At 51.5% G+C, this 19,341-nt stretch overlaps 1 protein-coding gene across 1 annotated transcript in view; it reads right to left on the bottom strand.

Moving 5' to 3' along the window:
* The window catches only part of CRACR2A (calcium release activated channel regulator 2A), a 132,659-nt gene that overhangs the window by 59,967 nt on the left and 53,351 nt on the right, over positions 1 to 19,341 (bottom strand). Inside the window, exons 4-6 of the mRNA XM_081058768.1 lie at positions 9,810 to 9,921; positions 8,517 to 8,700; positions 3,718 to 3,864 (exon numbers count right to left, since the gene is read on the bottom strand). Of these exons, the coding sequence (XP_080914894.1) occupies positions 3,718 to 3,864; positions 8,517 to 8,700; positions 9,810 to 9,921 (443 nt within the window). The remainder of the gene's footprint in view (positions 1 to 3,717; positions 3,865 to 8,516; positions 8,701 to 9,809; positions 9,922 to 19,341) is intronic.

Raw genomic sequence — 19,341 nt, 5'->3', positions numbered from 1 at the left:
ATCTGGGGGCAGGAAGCCCATGTCCTGCCCGACCTGGTTGAGGCCAGATTCCGCCCGAGGTCAGTTCCATCGCCTCTGGCCCAGTGGGAGAAAGAAACGAGGTATGTGGTTTGGAAAAGAAGCAAAGGCTGCCGCTGCCAGCGGCAATGCCATCTAGTGTTTCAACAGCATGGGAACTTTCTGGTGAGCGTCATGACAGAATTTTTATGTGGATAAGCTCTGGCTCATGGTTGTGATCACAAATTCCCCGAAGATAGGGACTCTCTGATCCCTTTGCTTAACTCAGAGCCTGGCACAGAGTAAGTGCTTGTTAAATGCGAGCTACTAGAAACACGTGTACCATATCCCCTGGTGCCTGGCCCTGAGCTGGACCCACAGCGGTAATGACCCAAGCTCTCATCACCATCTCTGGGATAGGCGCTCATTTTCCAGAAGGAGTTGAAATGTTATACCCTGTACTGAAAAGCCAGCTGTGGAGGAGCCTGGGGCATGCTGTCAGTTCTCAGGATTCCCCAGCTCCAGCCTGAACCAGACCACTCCCCAGAGCTTCCTTTCTCTTCCTTTACGAACATACACCTGGATATGGCCCTCCTACAAACAAGCCCAAACCTCCAAACTGGACTCCTAGCTGATGTCCCAGAATCACCTAACCTCACCCTGAGTCATTTGTAAAGAATTCCATTTACATGTTTGACACCCTATTGGGGATTACAGTTTCCTGTTTGACTTCTCAGCTGTAAAGGGCCCTTGTAGATCTCTGGTCTAGTCGACACAGAAACGGGATGTGACCAACCTTTTTTTTTTTTTTTTTTTTTTTTTGTCTTGAAGAGAATGAGACAGATTCTAAAAGAAAATATCAGAGCATGCAAATATACAATAACCGTAAGCACCATTTCATGAAAATTTTCAGTTAAGCACACTTATAAGTGTATGAAAGTTGCAAAGTCAAGCGCATTTATTTCAGTGAGTTACAATCACAAAAAGTTTGAAATACACCAATCCCATTCTCTCTTGTTACCAATAAGGAAACTAATACACAGAGAGGTAAAGCAAGTTGCCTGAGCTCACACAGCTGGTCAGTGTCAGTGCCTGGGTAGGAACTCAGGTTTGTCCTCTCCTGTCGCAGTGCTCTGCTCACTACAGCCTGCAGTTCTCTGGTTCTGCACCCAGAAAACACCCCTGAAATGGGACTGGCCAGAGAACTGAGTCCCCAATCCCACCAGAGCCCCCCAGGCCAGGAGTGCGCCTTCCTCGGCTGACCCCAGGGCAGGTGTAGCTGGCAGGGATATCAACAGGCAACCGTCACAGAGAGCTGGAACCTTTGGCTGAGAGGTAGTCTTGCACATGCAGCCAAGAGTGACCTTGACTTTCATCTCAAGAACTTTTTAAGCAATCACTAAATTAGGGAAAAACCCTGGCAGATACCACTTTAAGATGGATGTAAGGGTTAAGAGGCACTGCAGCAAAGCAGGAGCTCTGGGCAGAACAGGTCCTACAGGTAAGATTCCAGGAGTGGTCTGGGTCATTGCCTACCCATTCAGATTGCGACCCTCCCCTCTTTAGAGAACAAGAGTACCCTCCACTCTGGGTGGGGTGGGGGGAGTTGGGGGGGATAGAGGGGTGAGGGTGGGGGGGGGCCACCAGACTTTTGCTGGGGTCAGAGGGGAGTGGGGGTGTGGTGAAGGTCAGAAATGAGTCCATCCCCATCAGGTGACAGGTGGGAAACCAGGCTCAGAGAGGCCAGAGACTTGAGCAAAGTCACAGAGCTAGCTGGTTGGAGAGCTACCCATGACTCAAACCCAGAGCTCCTGACTCACAGCCCCCCCCACCCCCTGCTTCTCCAATCCACACACAAGGCACCTGGACATCTTGTTAAAATGCAGCTTCAGTAGGGCCGGGTGAGGCCTGAGATTCTGCATTCCTAAGAAGTTTCCAGGCGATGCTCATGCTGCTGGTCCCTGGACCACACTTGGAGCAGCGAGGCTCTACACAGGCACCGTGCTGTCTGGAAGGGCAAAGCGATCCTGCAATTTCCCATCTGATTGTATCAAGACTGAAACTCTCCACTTCAACCCAGCAAATCCTCTAAGATTGACAAACATTTAGAACAACAATAATTATTATTATAACATTCATGGAATACTTATGTGTCAGCCAGCACTGCTTCAAATGCTTACCTGTATTATCACATTTAATCCTCACGGCTCTAGGAGATGGATACTGTTATCATCCCAATCTGACAGACAAGGAAGTTGAGACTCAGAGAGGTCAAGAGAGTTGGCCTAAGTCACACAGCTAGTAGGTAGTAGATGGCAGAGCCAACATTCAAATTCGGATCTGTCTGGCTCACAGCTCAATCAGCTAAAGACCTCCTTTCTCGAAGCCTTAGGGGCCTTTCCCCAAAATGCTCATAAATTGCTGTAACCAAAGCGTGTTCCCTCCAGCACTATTTGGCCACAACTTTCTCCTAGCTCAGGGTCCTAAAGAGCCTCTTTTGCAGAACTGGGTATACCCAGTGGACCTCAGTAAGTTATTTTTAGAGTTCATGTGGGGGAGGCCAAATGCAAAGGAGCTCGGGGTAACGTGCCGATAGGTGATTACACAGTAAGACACACGGGGATCGCTTTTTGTTATAAATTAGGGCTTGCGTGACTAAATTGGGGACTGTGAACACTGCCCCCAGGACGCACTGCTGGGCACCAGGAAGCTTTGCTGGAAGCTTCCGCACGGAGGGGGGGCGCAGGGGCGTGGTCTGCGTTGGGATTGCGGGGGTTCCTAGGGAATAGGAGCGCGTCTCCGGGTGGGGGCGAGCGCGCAGGGCGGGGGCACGGCACCTTCCGGGCTCGGCCCAAACCCAGCCCTGCATTTTGGCTGCGCCGTCAGGGTGACGAGTTGGGGACCCGTGTGGCCCAGCACACGAGCTGGCTGTTGTAAGGTATCCGTGACGGATCACGTACCCCGACAAGCACAGCCCGCAGCGGCCCACTTATGCCCACAGGCCGCTGGGCGTCACCAGGCTGCCCGGCCCCGGCATCTGTGCCCTCGGGTGCCTGGCTGCTCCCACTCGATTAATGGGCAACCTCGTCAGGTGTTGCTGTTCGCTTGGCCTGGTCCTGCCTCCTCCGGGCAAAGCAGGGCTCCTAGAAATCGCCAGTTATCTGGAGAGGTCCTGGGCACAAACAGGGCAGAGGAGAAATGTGACCCCCTGATGGGACGGAGTGGTCAGGAGGGGGAAATTCAGTGGACTGAGGGCCAGTCCAGGGTTGGGGGTAGGTCCATTATGTGTGTGGGGGGGTGTCTTCCTGTCCAGAGGCAGGCAGACTGGTGTTCAACTCGTCTGGGGTGCCAGGCTATCTCCGTGAATCCTGGCTCTGCCACTCACAAGCTGTGTGTTCTGGAGCGTGGTACTTAACCTTTCAGTCCCTCAGTTTCCTCATCTATAAATGCCGATAATAATAAATAGTCCGTATGAGCTAGTGAATATAAAGTATTTAGAATAGTGCCTAGCATATGGTGAGGACCTAATACATGTGAGCAAGGGCTTAAACATAGAAAGATAGATAGTGAGAGAGAGACAGACAGACATAAAGTGACAGCTATAGGGCTGGCCCCGGCTCTGGCAGACAGTGAAAAGGAGGTGTCACAGAGTACAAGAAAAAGAGCACTTTGTGTTCCTGTTCTTGCACATATGTACAGAGAGCAGCTGAAGGTACCCACTTTTTCAGGGCGCACTCCAGTTCATTCTTCTCCTCGTGGGCTTCTTGGAGATGCGAGAAGATTCTGGTCAGGAAATCCTCGAAGTTGGACAGTAAGTGAGGTTCGTCCTTCTTCAGCTGCAGCCAGAGTTGCTTGACATCGCTTTCACTGCAAGAGGAAAGGGATATAAATGTGGGAGTGTGGAAACAAGGCTACACAGGAGTGCAGGTTCCCAGATATGAGACTGACCGCTGGAAACAACGGTGTCATCACTATGATGAGAGTGGCTAACATTTCCCGAATGCTTACTGTGCGCACATCAGCTCATGTTATCCTCACAGTAACCTGCGAGGCAGGTGCTGCTGTCACCCATTGACAGGTGAGGAACCAGATGAGGAGAGGTGAAGTGAGCTGACTCAGGCCACTCAGCTGGTAACTGATGGGGCCAGGAGGCAAACTCGGGGCTGCTGGGCTCCTGTGGGGGCCTGCTTCTCTGCCTCGCCTGACCGCTTCTACTGTCCCGTCTCTCTGATAAGCTGGGGGTGCTGGGCATGCACAGCCATGTGCTGGGCACACCTCAGATGCCCGGAAGCAGAGAGCAGGATGGGAGCCTGGTGCATGTGAGGACAAAGGCTGGAGCTACAAGAGAGAGTGTGTCACCCTAGGAAGGACAGTCCTCACAGCTGAGAAGTAAAGATGTGCCATCTGATGGATGGCAGAGAGCAACTGTCACTGCGGGGAATGGAAGAGAACATGCAGCATCCCACTGGGCCCTGGTGGCACTGGGAATGACTGGCAGGTGAAAGGAAGGAAAGGACCAAGTCTGAAAGATGTGTGTGCACACACGGAAAGACAAACAGAATGTCAGGAGGGGTGGAGCAGGCAGAGACAAAGACACAGGGGACTCCAGGCACAGTGGGCACGTGTGTGCATGCATGGCCACAGAAAGACAAAGACACAGGGGACTCCAGGCACAGTGGGCACGTGTGTGCACACATGGCCACAGAGACAAAGACACAGGGACATCCAGGCACCCTGGGCACGTGCGTGCACACATGGCCACAGAGAGACAAAGACACAGGGGACTCCAGGCACAGTGGGCACGTGTGTGCATGCACGGCCACAGAGACAAAGACACAGGGACATCCAGGCACCCTGGGCACGTGTGTGCACACATGGCCACAGAGAGACAAAGACACAGGGGACTCCAGGCACAGTGGGCACGTGTGTGCATGCACGGCCACAGAGACAAAGACACAGGGACATCCAGGCACCCTGGGCACGTGCGTGCACACATGGCCACAGAGAGACAAAGACACAGGGGACTCCAGGCACAGTGGGCAAGTGTGTACACGCACGGCCACAGAGAGACAAAGACACAGGGACATCCAGGCACCCTGGGCACATGCGTGCACACATGGCCACAGAGAGACAAAGACACAGGGGACTCCAGGCACAGTGGGCAAGTGTGTACACGCACGGCCACAGAGAGACAAAGACACAGGGACATCCAGGCACCCTGGGCACGTGTGTGCACACATGGCCACAGAGAGACAAAGACACAGGGGACTCCAGGCACAGTGGGCAAGTGTGTACACGCACGGCCACAGAGAGACAAAGACACAGGGACATCCAGGCACCCTGGGCACATGCGTGCACACATGGCCACAGAGAGACAAAGACACAGGGGACTCCAGGCACAGTGGGCAAGTGTGTACACGCACGGCCACAGAGAGACAAAGACACAGGGACATCCAGGCACCCTGGGCACGTGTGTGCATGCACGGCCACAGAGAGACAAAGACACAGGGACATCCAGGCACCCTGGGCATGTGTGTGCATGCACGGCCACAGAGACAAAGAAACAGGGGACTCCAGGCACCCTGGGCACATGTGTGCACGCACGACCACAGAGAGACAAAGACACAGGGACATCCAGGCACACTGGGCACGTGTGTGCACGCACGGCCACAGAGAGACAAAGACACAGGGGACTCCAGGCACACTGGGCACGTGTGTGCACGCACGGCCACAGAGACACCGAGGCTCATGCTGACCAGCAGGGAGGAATGGGGAGGTGGCACACACCTTGGACCCTGTTCTCTCTGGAGAAATTCAATGATCTTCAGGCAACGATCTCACTGAACCAGAGAGCAATCTGATTTACACACCATTAAATTCTAAAACCAGAAACCCTCGGGATAAAGAATGAAATCCTCTGTGCTGGTGTAACCAGCACTATATTTGAGACACTTTCCTCAGGAGTGATATTTGATAATGCCACGTTAGCACTGAGCCTGGGGCATAGACGGCACTCTCTGAGAAATAAACCTACCTCTGGTTCGTCATCCCCTCATCTGTCTCGTCCCTCCTTCCCTCCGTCCCTTGCTCCACCCCATCCAAACACCCACTAGCTCATCTAGGACCACCCATCCACATGGCACTATTTCTTATCTGTTGAGAACCCAGCACTAAACTGGATGATATGAAGGAAGCTGGGAAATGAGAGGGGAGGTCAGGTGTGTCCCCGTTTCCCATAATGAGTTTGTTTTCCCCGCACAGAACTGCTGTGGCTGTCCACTTTGGCATAGAGGCACCATAGAGATGGCACAACAGGTTCAGAGATGAAAGGCGGCAGGGAGAGGCCACGATGGCCTCCCGTCACTGTGGCACGTTGCTCCCCTGATGAAGTAAGTGTGTTGTAAAAACCAAGATCCATCTTGCTAGTCTAGGTGTGTCCGTTCACGTCTGCCAAATTCCTAATGTCGCCTGGCAGAGCCGCCCCCCATCAGCTAGTGTCCCGGGGGGTTGCAGACCCACTTGACCTTCTCCAAAGCTCTTTGAACCACTAGTCATGGCCACATCACCTCCCCCCATGTTTCCGGAGAAGGGACAAGTCTCTCAATGCTTGATGAAAAATAAGCCAGGCCCATACTCTGCAAAATCACCCAGTCGACCCGACCACCAAAAAGAGTTGGGAGTCCAGATGTCCAGTCTACCCCTGGGGTACTCCTCCTGGAAGGACAGGGGTGCAGGGCTAGCGTGGGTTCTACGAGGCCCATCTGTCCACACGCGTCCTCCAGGACCGTCAAGTGGTCACAGCCTCCTCGATCTGCTTCTCTGGGTCCCACGGTCATGACCATTCCTCATGCTGCAACTTCGCCCACTTCCTTCTTGTTCAGCTTCAACATGGATGGAAATCACTGCTCACCATCTTCTGCGTATCAAATTTGGTAGACTACTCTTGAAAGCTTCCCCAGAGCCTTCTCTTCTCCAGGATACCTCAGACTGACTCAGCTCTGCACAGGACTTTCACGTAGGTCCTCAGAGTAGCAGATGGTGAACTTGAGTGATTTGACAGCCCTGCCAGGAGGGTGGCCGTCCTGGCCGTGATGGGTGGGCTGAGAAGCGCCTCTCTTTACTTCAGTCCCTTGGCTTGCCCACACCGCCCTCTCTTTCCCCCTCCCCCAGGAGGAGGCTTCAGACGGTCACCAGGGGTGGTCTGTGCTCTCCTCTTGTCCTTGGAGAGGCTGAGTCAGGTGTCTGCCCAATGAGCTTCCCATGGAGCTGCAGCCCCACCACAGCCATCGGCCCCACTCCAGCTCTGCAGATCTGGGCTTGCACCAGGTCCTTCTGGGCCTGCAGCAGAGCTCCTGCTGCTGCCACTGTCATTCCACTTCCTGTCCGAAGCCTCCCACAGGGCTCTCTCCTAGGCCTCTGCCTGTCCCTTGCTTGCCTGGCAAAAGCTCTTGTCAGACTTTCTCAACTCTGACACAGTCTGCAAATCATTTGCACAGCCTACATTTGCTGAAAACTTCACAGAGCAGCAGACACTTTCTTTGGCCAGTGGGCTGTGTGCAGGCCCCTTCTCTCTTCTTCCTCTTTGTCACCTTCCAGAACAGTGTCTCCTCTTCCCAAGCTCAGGGCACACCAGTTGCCATCCTTAGGCCATTCCCACCCCTCATGAAACACCCAAGAACTAGAGACCCCGAAATGGGAAAAGGGGGCAGAACGCATTCCACGTTTTTCAACTCCCTGTCTGGCTTTCATCATCTATACCATCACGATTTTAGTTTAGTTAAATTTAATTTTATTTTACTTTTGTTTTGTTTTACTTTACGTTACTTTTTCTTATTTTATTTTATATCATTTCATTTTGTTGTAAATGTCAGGGCTTAGATCCACATGTCTGTTTATTTCAAAACACATTTTGGAAAAAAAAAAAGAAAATTGGGGTATTGTTTTGTTTGAAGCTCCAACTGTCTAAAATTTTCAGATTATCCCAGTAGCTGGTAAAAACTGGTTAGTTTCCTGCCTCGGCTTCCTGATGGGTTTGGTTTAGTTCAGGGATACAATGTATGAACACTTCCACGTAGAGAGTCTTTGCCGGGAGCCTGCCACGGGTGGCGTGGCTGGGACGCACTGCAGCCCCAGAGACGCTGGGTTGGCTCCAAGGGAGGTGGCAATGCTGGCAAGCGGATGGTGAGGCCTTAGGCGAAACTCACTGAAAACCGTCAGGGCCTGGCACAGCCCCCTGATGTGTGAGCATGCCTCGCTGAGCCAAGGACTGTGCTGATCACGTAAGTGAGGAGAGTGGGAGAGACAGGCAGAGGGTAATGCCCATGCAGACACGCGTCCAAAGCTGGGACCGCCCAGGACCGTGACACGCAGACTAATCACTGCAAAGCACAGGCTGTGCGGACCAAGACGTGCAGCTGGCAGCTCGGAGCTTGGGGCTAACACATGCCAATGGTCGAATGGACCAGAGAAAGAGGCTGCTGCTAGGCTGGGCTCCACCCCCAATCACTGTGATCACTTACTCTCCTAAAACCTTCTGGGCTCCAAGTCTGTCCATCAGCGTCTGGAACTGGGCTTCCTCGTCTTCATCCATGTCACCCAGCTCCTCTTCCCCTCTCGACTGGTACACCTTCTCTTCCTGGAGCTGGGCCATCTGTTCCCCTGCACCTTCCTCACTTGGCTTATTCTGGCTGAAGAAGAAGTGACCTGGGGAAGCATGGCACAAGAATCTGAGCAGGCAACACTCACCCAGGAAGACCTCTGCTTTGTCACTTGCTGTGAATCGTTTGGGGTTCATCTGAGAGAAGAAAAGGGGAAAGCCCCCATAGCACAGATCCTTGGATACCATGTTCGGGATTTTGTGTTTTTCCTACTTCCAAGAGATACTGCCAGAGACGCTAGAACCTGGGAAAGGCAGGATGCATGGCAGGTACTGTGGCACCTGGATTGTTCTTGATTCTATAAAGTCTGGCTCAGAACTCATCTCTTCATTGGTTTCTTCTCTGCACAACCAGACCCTCCCCCCCCCCTGCACTCCCGCAGCTGCCTGCCTGTGCGCCATGCTGTCACCATCTCGGCATCCTGACTCCCAGGGTCGCTCTACTTCACGGTCACAAGTTACTCAGCGGTTCAGGTGCACTTTTCCATACGCAGACTGCCTGGCAGTACAGCAATCTGTCAGTTATAAGCTCAGGCCACTTACAACCTCAGCAAGGTCAGGAAGGCATCAGGTACTTCTAAGTAAAGTATAGCACCTTGTATAAGCTAGATGAGCGGTGAAACTTGCCTGTTGATATATCTGACCAGTATTTGCTCTTACCCATATTAGATCAATATGGTTTGATGGCATATCTAGTTTCTTTGTCTTGTTCACGGATCTCAGTTCTCTTTCGTCCTACTTATCTTGAGGATGACGGGTCTATTCAAACCTTCTAGAAATTTATTTGAAGCTGGCACCCCTCACCTTGAAAGACTCAGCCAGACTCGGGTTGGAGTCATCCCACTCTGTTGTCCACTAGTATTGAGGCAGAAAGGAGAGGCTGGAAATCTATCCCAGCTCCCCATTTTGTGCCAGGCCTTCTGCCAGGGCTTCCCTGCACACCCCTCGGCATCCCTGGGTGGCAGGGGACTTGGCAGTGATGGCGTGCTGAGCAATGAGGAACAGTGGTGTGAGCAGCCAAGGAGGACATGTGAAAAAAGACCCCCACCCCCAAACCCAGAGCCCGGAAACTTCAGGAAGACCCTGACACCTGGTGAGGCATGGGTGTACTTTAGGGGGCCCACACCCTGGGGCCCCAGCATCCCTCAGAACTTACTAAGACCAGTGGTGAACTCCTCTGGGGTCAGATAGCCGTTGCCATCTGCATCCAGGGCATCAAACACATCTTCCAGTTCCTCCAGGCTGAGTGGCAGCTCCGCGTGGAGCCTCTGAAAACAAGCCAGAGCAGAGTGGTGAACCCCGCTGAGCACGGAGGGCTGCCTGGGGCTGCAGAGCCTCTCGCCAAAAGCAGTCTAGAGATTCCCCGTCCGACACAAGACAGCAGCCTGCTGCTGAAGCCCGCGTCCCCATCCTTCCCCTCTGAGTATGCGAACGTCCATTTATGGGGTGACTACCAATGTGCTAGGCAATTTGCTAAGTGAGTTATAAGTAAATAAACATGCACATATTTAGCAATATGTTTATATATCATTTATAAGCATATATATTTGCATTTAATTCTTATGACAATCCTTTGAGGTGGGCATTATTATCCCCATTTGCTAGAGAACTGTGAAGTTCTATCACCTGTCTCAAGGTTGCCCAGCCAGTAAATGACATTGCCAGGAGTCAAATCCAGGTCTGACTCCAGAGTTCACACCTGTAAAGGACTGAGACTGTCCAGGACTCAATTGTAGGATATGTACACAGCATGTACATATCCAGGTCTGATTCCAGAGTTCACACCTGTAAAGGACTGAGACTGTCCAGGACTCAATTGTAGGATATGTACACAGCATGGTGCTGTCCAGTTCAGTGAGATGAGGAGTGTAAAGAATATGACACAGGGCCTGGGGGAGAGGGAGAGGAAGAGGGAGGGGAAAGGGGGAGGGGGAGAGGGGGAGGGGGGAAGGGGGAGGAGAGAGGGAGGGGAGGGGAGGGGGAGGAGGAAAGGGAGAGGGGGAGGGGGGAAGGGGGAGGAGAGAGGGAGGGGAAGGGGGAGGGGGGAAGGGGGAAAGAGAGGGAGGGGAAGGGAGGGGGAGGAGGAAAGGGAGAGCGGGAGGGGGGAAGGGGGAGGAGAGAGGGAGGGGAAGGGGGAGGGGGGAAGGGGGAAAGAGAGGGAGGGGAAGGGAGGGGGAGGAGGAAAGGGAGAGCGGGAGGGGGAAAAGGGGGAGGGGGAGGGAGAGGAGGGGACAGGGGAGGGGGAGGGGGAGGGGGGAAGGGGGAAAGAGAGGGAGGGGAGGGGAGGGGGAGGAGGAAAGGGAGAGCGGGAGGGGGAAAGGGGGAGGGGGAGGGAGAGGAGGGGACAGGGGAGGGGGAGGGGGAGGGGGAGGGAGAGAGCCACTGACCCACCAAGGCCACAGGGTGAATGAGAGGCAGAGCCAGGTTTTGTGCCCAGTTTTTCCTGCTCTGCCCAAGCCCCCTTTCCTCTGCCCTGCTCCCTCCCCTGTTGAGATGCAGGTGTGAGTTACATTCAGAGCCTTCCCTGATGGAGGCCACTCCTGTCCCAGGGCCCCAGCACCGCGTTTGGACACACATATTGGTCCTTCAGCTCTGAGGGGGTGCTGGATAAGCCCCCTTCTTCCCTCTGAGTGACCTGCACCCATGGCACCAGGCTCTGCCCCACTCCTGCTCCCTTCTGGCGCTCAACTAATTCCTGGATTAGATGTTAACTGCCACTGGCGTAAGGTATCGATCCCCTGAGAGTATCTGTGTTTTAGAGGGTAACTAGCCAAGATGGTGTGTGAGGTCACAAATAAACACTGGACCTGAGTCCTGAGCTCACTAGGACCACACAACGATGGACAGGCGGGGACCAATGGCTGGGATGAGGAGCAACCAGCCGAGCGCCAGGCTGCCCTCTGGCTTCTGCCTGAAGCGCAGTGGCCCGGGGCCAAGGCCAATGTGCATAGTTGAAGCAAGTGTCCTTTGATACCCTAATAATCGAAGTCTCCAAATGAGGACTCCCCAAGGAGTTCATTATATATCCCAGCCCACCCTCCCCTCTCCTGCCAGTTACCCAAGAGACAACTGCACAAAACTGCCTGTGTGAACTGACAGCTGCAGACAATGAACCGGCTGCAGGAAGGAGGGTATGCACCCATCTGAACAGGAAAGAGCCTGCGGCTGTGAAAGCCCGTAACACCACATGCAAGAACCCGTGGCTTCATCCTGTGGCAATCTGCAGTGGATACGCCATAAAGTTTAATTTGGCAGGTACATCCACAGGAGGGACACAGGCCGTGCCGCATCACAAGTGGGAAGACAGAATGATAGGAAGCTATCAGAAGAATTGAATTAAATACGCATGAGTTTTTTTTGTTTTGTTTTGTTTTTTAAGAAAGGGGAGTGAGAGTGTGTGCAAACATTCTAGAAGTACACTGCTGAGCAGATAGAAGAATCTCTGGCTTGCCAACAACCCGTGAACCAGCTGTCTCAAAAGCCACAGTACGAGAACAGGGAGTGAGGAGGGAGTCCGTTTTGCAACAGGAAGTGTATTAGCTCCACTGAAACAAAAGGCATCACCCTGAAGGTGGGATGAAAACTCAAGCTCCTGTCCTATCCAGATTCCAGTCCTTTCCTTGGGAATAGCCTTCTCCCATCCCTCCCCTCAGCCTAGGATTGCTGGACCTCATCTGAAATGCCATGTGTCATTGGTGCTGGGGCTAGAGATGGGCTGGGAGGAAAGGGCAGAGGTCAGTGGGACCCTCAACCTGCCTTTCGCCCAAACCAGCCCCCACGTGGTAGCTTGTCGCTTGTTAGTGTGAAGCAGGGAGAGCTACTACCTTAGGCACCCATTCCTGAATTATCTACATCTCAAACCTGGGTTCCTCTTTTTGTTGTCAGTGAGGATGGGGAAAGCAATATATCCTCCAAGTAATTCTTACTCTTCCCGTCCTGGGTGCTTCTTAGTACCAGGCGTTTCTTCAGCTGCTCTGCAAGCTGCCCCATGCCACATTCTTTAACCCCTCTTTATTGGCCCTACTTGGAAAATCCTTTAGTCTTAAGAACTATAATTACCTCTTATTTATCTTTCCTCTCAGGGCTTGCAGAGCTGCGTAAAACCAACTTATTCTGGTCTTGTCCCCTGGGTACCTAGTGCTTTGTACAGACAAAATTATTCATTCCACTGTGCAAATAACCTGCGAGGCTCTGAGATATGCCTACGAAATTCACAGCAGAGACCAGAGCTGGATGAAGAACCCGTTTCCCACTCAGGGCTCCCCCATTCCCACAGGGTCCAATGGTCCTCCAATGCATACATTCTGTAACTCCCTATCTGCATTACCATTCCACAGCTGCCCACCCCCCACCTGAAGTCTACCTGGCCGGCACCACCACTTTACTAGCCTTCCAGAGATTCTGCCTCACTTACAGATCCTGTTTCACTTCCACTTCCATCTGGAAGGGCAGGCAGGGGAGAGAAGAAATGAGAGAAGTCAGCTCGCCCTGTTCACACAGCCCACAGCCCAGCTAGCCCTTTAGAATTCCAGGACTCCTTTAAACAGGCTCCTCCCGGCCTTCAAGTAAACTCTGATTTTTCTGCTTTACTCTCAGCTCTGGCATTACTTTTTCTGTGAGCCTCTGCGACCACCAGGTTATACAGGCTCCCCAAAACACATTCTCTCATGTATAAGTCTCACCTCAGTTTGTATTTTACATAGTGTAGGAGTGGTTCCTTGATGAATGTCTCCTCCTTTCAGTGGACTGGTAGCTCTGAGAACAGGAATCCCATTCATTTTTCCTCACTATTGTGTCCCCAGGACTTAACCCAATGCTGACAAACATGGAGAATTTAGATATCTGTTGAATGACTGAATAAGTAAATGAGTGATTACTTATTCAGAGGGGGCCAGCCCGGTGGCTCAGGTGGTTAGAGCTCCCTGCTCCGGACTCCGAAGGCTGCCGGTTCGATTCCCACATGGGCCAGTGGGCTCTCAACCACAGGTTGCCGGTTCAACTCCTCAAGTCCTGCAAGGGATGATGGGCTCCGCCCCCTGCAACGAAGATTGAACACGGCACCTTGAGCTGAGCTCCTGGATGGCTCAGTTGGTTGGAGAGCGTCCTCTCAACCACAAGGTTGCTGGTTTGACTCTCACAAAGAATGGTGGGCTGTGCCCCCTGCAACTAGTAACAGCAACTGGACCTGGAGCTGACCTGCGCCCTCCACAAAACTACAACTGAAAGGACAACAACTTGACTTGGAAAAAATCCTGGAAGTACACACTGTTCCCCAATAAAGTCCTGTTCCCCTTCCCCAATAAAATCTTTTTAAAAAAGTGATCGCAGGGGAGGGGATGGTGAACTCCTATTTACAGAACACTGGTCTAGACTCCTGACCAGCACTGCTTATAAATGGGATTTTCCAGGACCTGGACCAGAGTGCAATCCTGCAGCAGGAGTACTGAGGGGTCAGGCTCAAGAGCCATGGAAAAATGCTGTATTTGTTGCACTCCAGCCAGACCCCTCTACCTTCCAGGTCCCCCGACCAGTAACATGTCTCATGCAGATGAAAGTGAATGTTTGCACAGCTTTGAACAGGTCTAAGAGAACACTTCTTAAAGAGAAAACTAGAAGAGAGCCACCTTAAAGGTCGGAATTCAAATTTCCCTCCTTTCCTGTTTAGAGCTCTGTGCCAGCACTAAGTACTCTCTTCCCTGTGGTGTAGCTCAGTTTCCAGAACCAAATATCTTCAAGGTGAGGAGATGCGGTCCAGGAGGCAGGAGCTACCTTGTTTCTTCTCCCTGCTTTGATTTGCTTGTTTGGGCCGATTCCTTGGTGTAAACTAGGGCTTCTCAACCTCTGTACTATTGACATCTTGCAATGGATAATGCTTCGCTGGAGAGGGAGGTGGGGGAGGAGCTGCCCTGTGTATTACAGGGCATTTAGCCACATCCCTGGGCATTACCTAGCAGATGCCAGTAGCACTTCCTTCTCCAGTCGTTTCAATCAAAAATGTCTGCAGACATTGCCAAATGTCCTCTAAGAGGCAAAATCACGTGGACTCATAGAGACTGGACACAAACAAGAAGAGTAGCAGTTGGAAACGAGGGGAAGGAGCCGTCCTCAGCAGAAATGGCCTTTATCTCTGACGGAGGGCAGATGCCTTGCACTTAAATATCACAGTATAATGGTGCAGCCACTATGGAAAACAGTATGGCAGTCCCTCAAAAATTAAACAGAATTAACACATGATCCAGTAATTCCACTTCTGGGTATACACCCAAAAGAATTGAAAGCAGGGATTTGAAGAGTATTTATACACCCATGTTCATAGCAGTATTAGTCACCCTCAAAGGTGTGAAGCAACCCAAGTGTCCATCAGCTGGTACATGGGTAAACAAAATGTGGTATGTACGCACAATGGAATACTATTCAGCCTGAAAACGGAAGGAAGTTCCAACATGTGCTACGACGGGGTGAACCCTGAGATTATGCTCAGTGAACCAAGCCAGTCACACAAAGACAAATGCTGTGTGATTCCACTTATCTGAGGTATTTAGAGTAGTCACATTCAGAGACAGGAAGTAGAATGGTGGTTACCAGGAACTAGGAGGAGGTGGGGATGGGGAGTAGTGTTTAATGGGGACAGAGTTTCTATTTTGCAAGATGAAGAGTACTGGACATAGATGGTGGTGATGGCTGCACAACAAAGTGAACGTACTGAACACCAGTGAACTACACACTTACAAATGGTTAAGATGGTAAATTTTATGTTACCATGTTTCCCCGAAGATAAGACCTAGTCAGACAATCATCTCTAATGTGTCCTTTGGAGCAAACGTTACTATAAGACCTGGTCTTATTTTACTATAAGATCTGGTATAATATAATACAATACAATACAATACAATGCAATACAATACAATACCTGGTCATATTTTACTATAAGATCCAGTCATGTAATATAATATGATATGATATGATATGATATAATATGATATGATATATGATTGATATGATATACCGGGTCTTATATTAATGTTTGCTCCAAAAGATGCATTAGAGTTGATTGTCCGACTAGATCTTATTTTCGAGGAAACAGGGTATGTATATTTTACCGCAATTTAAAAAAAATCACAATGTGGAGGGCACTAGGGATTGGGTTAAGAAACAGGGTACAAGTCCCCCCAGCCCCCACCAACCCCCCCTCCCACAAGTGCATGTATGGGGGGGATTTTCAGAGCTTCGTCTCAGGGCTAAGTGCTCATTTATTCTCTCCTAATCCTGGAAGGCACTATAAATAATTCACAGGTTAGAAACTATGGCCTAGAGGCTGGAGAGACTTACACAAACACATTGCTAGTCAAGTTGCTGATTCAGGATTAAAACACAGGTCAATTTCCCACATACGTCTTTAAGTCTTCTTGCTAACCAATATAGGAGTCAGCTAACACTTTTGTAAAGGATCAGAGAGGACACATTTTTAGGCTTTTCAAGCCCTTCCGTCTTTGTCACAACTACTCAACCCTATCGTTGGACAATATGTACATGAATGAATACACTGTGTTCCAATTAAACTTTACTTGCAGAAACAGGTAATGGGCAGATCTGATTGTTTTGCCAACTCCTAGATGATTCTTAATAGTTTGGCTAAGCTAGGAATTCTAGGCAGTGTTGGGAGGTAGGTACTCCTCTAAAATATCAGGTAAAAAGGGTTTTTGAGGCTCTAGATTGTTCAGAGAGAACTCCTGCCCATCCTGTCCCCTACCCCCTCCCCCAGCTGCAGGAGTCCCTTTGTGCCCTCTCCAGCCTGGCCCTCTCACGTCCCTCTGTCCCCCTGAGGCAGGACTAACTCTCCCTCAAGGACCCTCAGCCCCACGACTCTGCTTCTCTAGGGACTGTACCAGACCCCACCCTGCAAAGCAACCCGCACCTCAGTTCTGCCTGGAGTGACCCATGGAAGCAAAGAGGCTCCTTGTAGAGGAGGGAGTGAGCTCTTGGGGGCCATGGGTGGGGCTGAGGGCTCTCAAACTGCTGCCTCAAGTCTGTTCACACTGGTCAGAGGTCACCATCTGCCATCCCTGTAGCAGAATGTCGGCACTTGGAGCCCGAGCACAGGGCAGCTTTCACCCCTGCCCTCAGTGCCGCCCACCTCCAGTTCCTCCAGGGACCTCCAAGTCTTCTCTGGGCCCCTGCTCCTTTCCTTTCGTGCTCCTTGCTCCATCGGGGGGGGCTGACTGCCTCCTGCTGGGGCTCGGGCCATGGTGGCAGTCTCCCCCACCTCTTACAGGACTATGAAGTCCATCTCACCCTCTGCAAATGGACTTTTGTTGATCAGGAGAAAGGAGAGGCTAGGCACAAGCGCACTGAGGGTGGAGCTTAACCCCCCCACACCCTTCCTTTTTCAAAACAACAGCTAGCTCTCTGTGGTTTTGTCCCAACTCGGCTTCCCTACCCGCGCTTGGTTCTCCATGCCACCTGACCCATAGCCTCTCCTTCCTTAAGAGACATTCTCTGCTTTAAAGGGCCTTTCCTGGTGGATGAAATTGTGTGTGTGTGTGAATATTTTAAACTCTTCTCCTTCCAGTTCCTGTGAGACCGTGCTGGGAGCTGATGGTGAGAAAGGCGGTGATGGCCAGGTCCAAAGAGCTGGCCACCAACCAAAGGAGGGTGAGCTCCCCACAAAGGAGCTGAAAGTGGGAGTGATGGGCAGCAGGAGATGTCTGTAGGCTCTGCCCAGGAGAACCAAGGGGCACGTGGGCTTTCCACAGAGAGCCCAGACTGACTGTCCTTCACTCATGTCTTTCCAGCCCATCTTTCTCCAGACATGACCACTGAAAACAGCAGAAAGATGGCGCTTAAATGATGTGTTTTGTCCCCTTTCTTGACAGCACTTTCTCATCTGAAGAATGGAAAATTTCAAATGCTGCATTGTCCACAGGTACAGAAACTTCGGAACTCTCAGGAGCTCCTAGAAATAAGAGCCACAGATGCACAAGCACCTGTTAGGCGGGATGTCCGTCCTCTTTCCTCCTTCCTGAGTCAGGTGTGACGGCTGAGGGAGGAAAACCGGGGCGGGAGGAGCTGAGCTGGTCCTTCTGGCACTTGATGTTTCCGACTCCATACCAAGCCAAATACAGTGATTTCTTTAACAATGTGCGCGGGACAGTGTAGGTTCCCATGCCTGTCCCTCCACGTGGGCTGGGGTCTACACAGCAAGGTGCACCGTGCACGTGACGCAGACTGACCCTCAACAAACGTGAATTCCCATGTCCTTCTTTCAAGGGGATAAGCAAAAGTTCAGGATGCCATTGAAACCACCACCACCAAGCGCCACCGCCACCGACCTGCGCATGGCAATTATCAAGTTCACACACAGGGGCTGTCGATGGTTTCTCAAAACACACTGAATCTGGCCTTCCATGTGAAGTGCGACTTTGGCAATGAGTTCAGTGACCGAAATTTATCGGGGGGGGTCAATTACTAAAAACAGGCATGGCCTGAGCTCACTGGTGGGCTTAGCGGGCTCTGTTTCCCAGGTCTTCCCCTCAATTCATGCCACTGCTAGGTGGTGGAGGGGCTCTGGGGAAGCCCGTGGGGCCAGGGACCGAAGGCCCACGCTTTCCTCATCCAGTTCACAGGCTCATTCTTCGCCTCCACACCTCGGGCTTACATGTGCAGGCAGAGATGAGACTGATACCAGTGACGTCTACATTTCACTGCCCACCTTTAGTGTATTCTGAAAAACTAGACTTAAAAAAAGAATACCTGGCCGTTGTAGGTCTTTCTCCTAATAGCCCAGCTACGTATCCCTCCAAAATACTCTTGACAGAGCGCGTGGTGAGAATATTGGGGGAAAAGGAGTTGTTTTCATAGAGCTCTAGGGGAGGCTGCGTGTTATTTATTGAAACCAGGGTGAAATCGCGACTCAGCACAAGAAACGTCAGAGAGACGCTGAGAAGAACCTGTTGACACTAATGGTGGGAAGGCAGCAGACCAGAGCGGGGCAAACCACGCCCTGGCCCCTAAGTTACACCAAAGCCTGTTCCCCTGAGCTAACAATGGCCTTCACGTTTTTAAATGGTTGAAATATCAAAAGAATAATAGTGTTTGGTAACACATGAAAATTACATAAAATTCTAATTTCAGTGTCCATAACTTTTATTGGAACAGAGCCATGCTCATTCATTTACATATTACCTATGGCTGCTCGTGCTACAGCACAGAATTAAGTAGTCATAATAGAGACCTCATAGCCCATACAGCCTAAAATACTTATTCTCTGGCCCTTCACAAAGTTTGCTGAGTCCCACACTCGTGCAATGATATGCACTGAGGACACGCATGTCTCTCTCTGGGAATGGTCACGAGAGGGTTAGGTGTGGATGGGTTTGAGGGTGACAGAGATAAGATGCCTCCTCCTGGGTTGTGGCACCTGACGCTGCACCTGTCCCTCAGGTACACACAGCACCTTGCAGGAAGGACCTCAGCACAGCTCAGAGCTTTGCTGTGAAGTGACAAATCAGTGCTTTTCCGTCTTTGTTTCGGGAGGTTCTTCACCATGTCACACTTAAGACCCTTAGGTCGCTATTACCCTTTTCCACAACCTTGGGGAGTTTCTGAGTCAGAGAGGGGAAATACATCTCCCCCCACCCCCGTAAGTATGATAGCAAGTAAAGGCCAGGATAAGAAGGGACCCAGGAGAT

The sequence above is a fragment of the Rhinolophus hipposideros genome (genome assembly GCF_964194185.1).
Source record: "Rhinolophus hipposideros genome assembly, chromosome: 9".
NCBI lineage: Eukaryota > Metazoa > Chordata > Mammalia > Chiroptera > Rhinolophidae > Rhinolophus > Rhinolophus hipposideros.
Note: the sequence above shows the minus strand (reverse complement) of the source record. Positions and strands in the feature narration are given on the sequence as shown.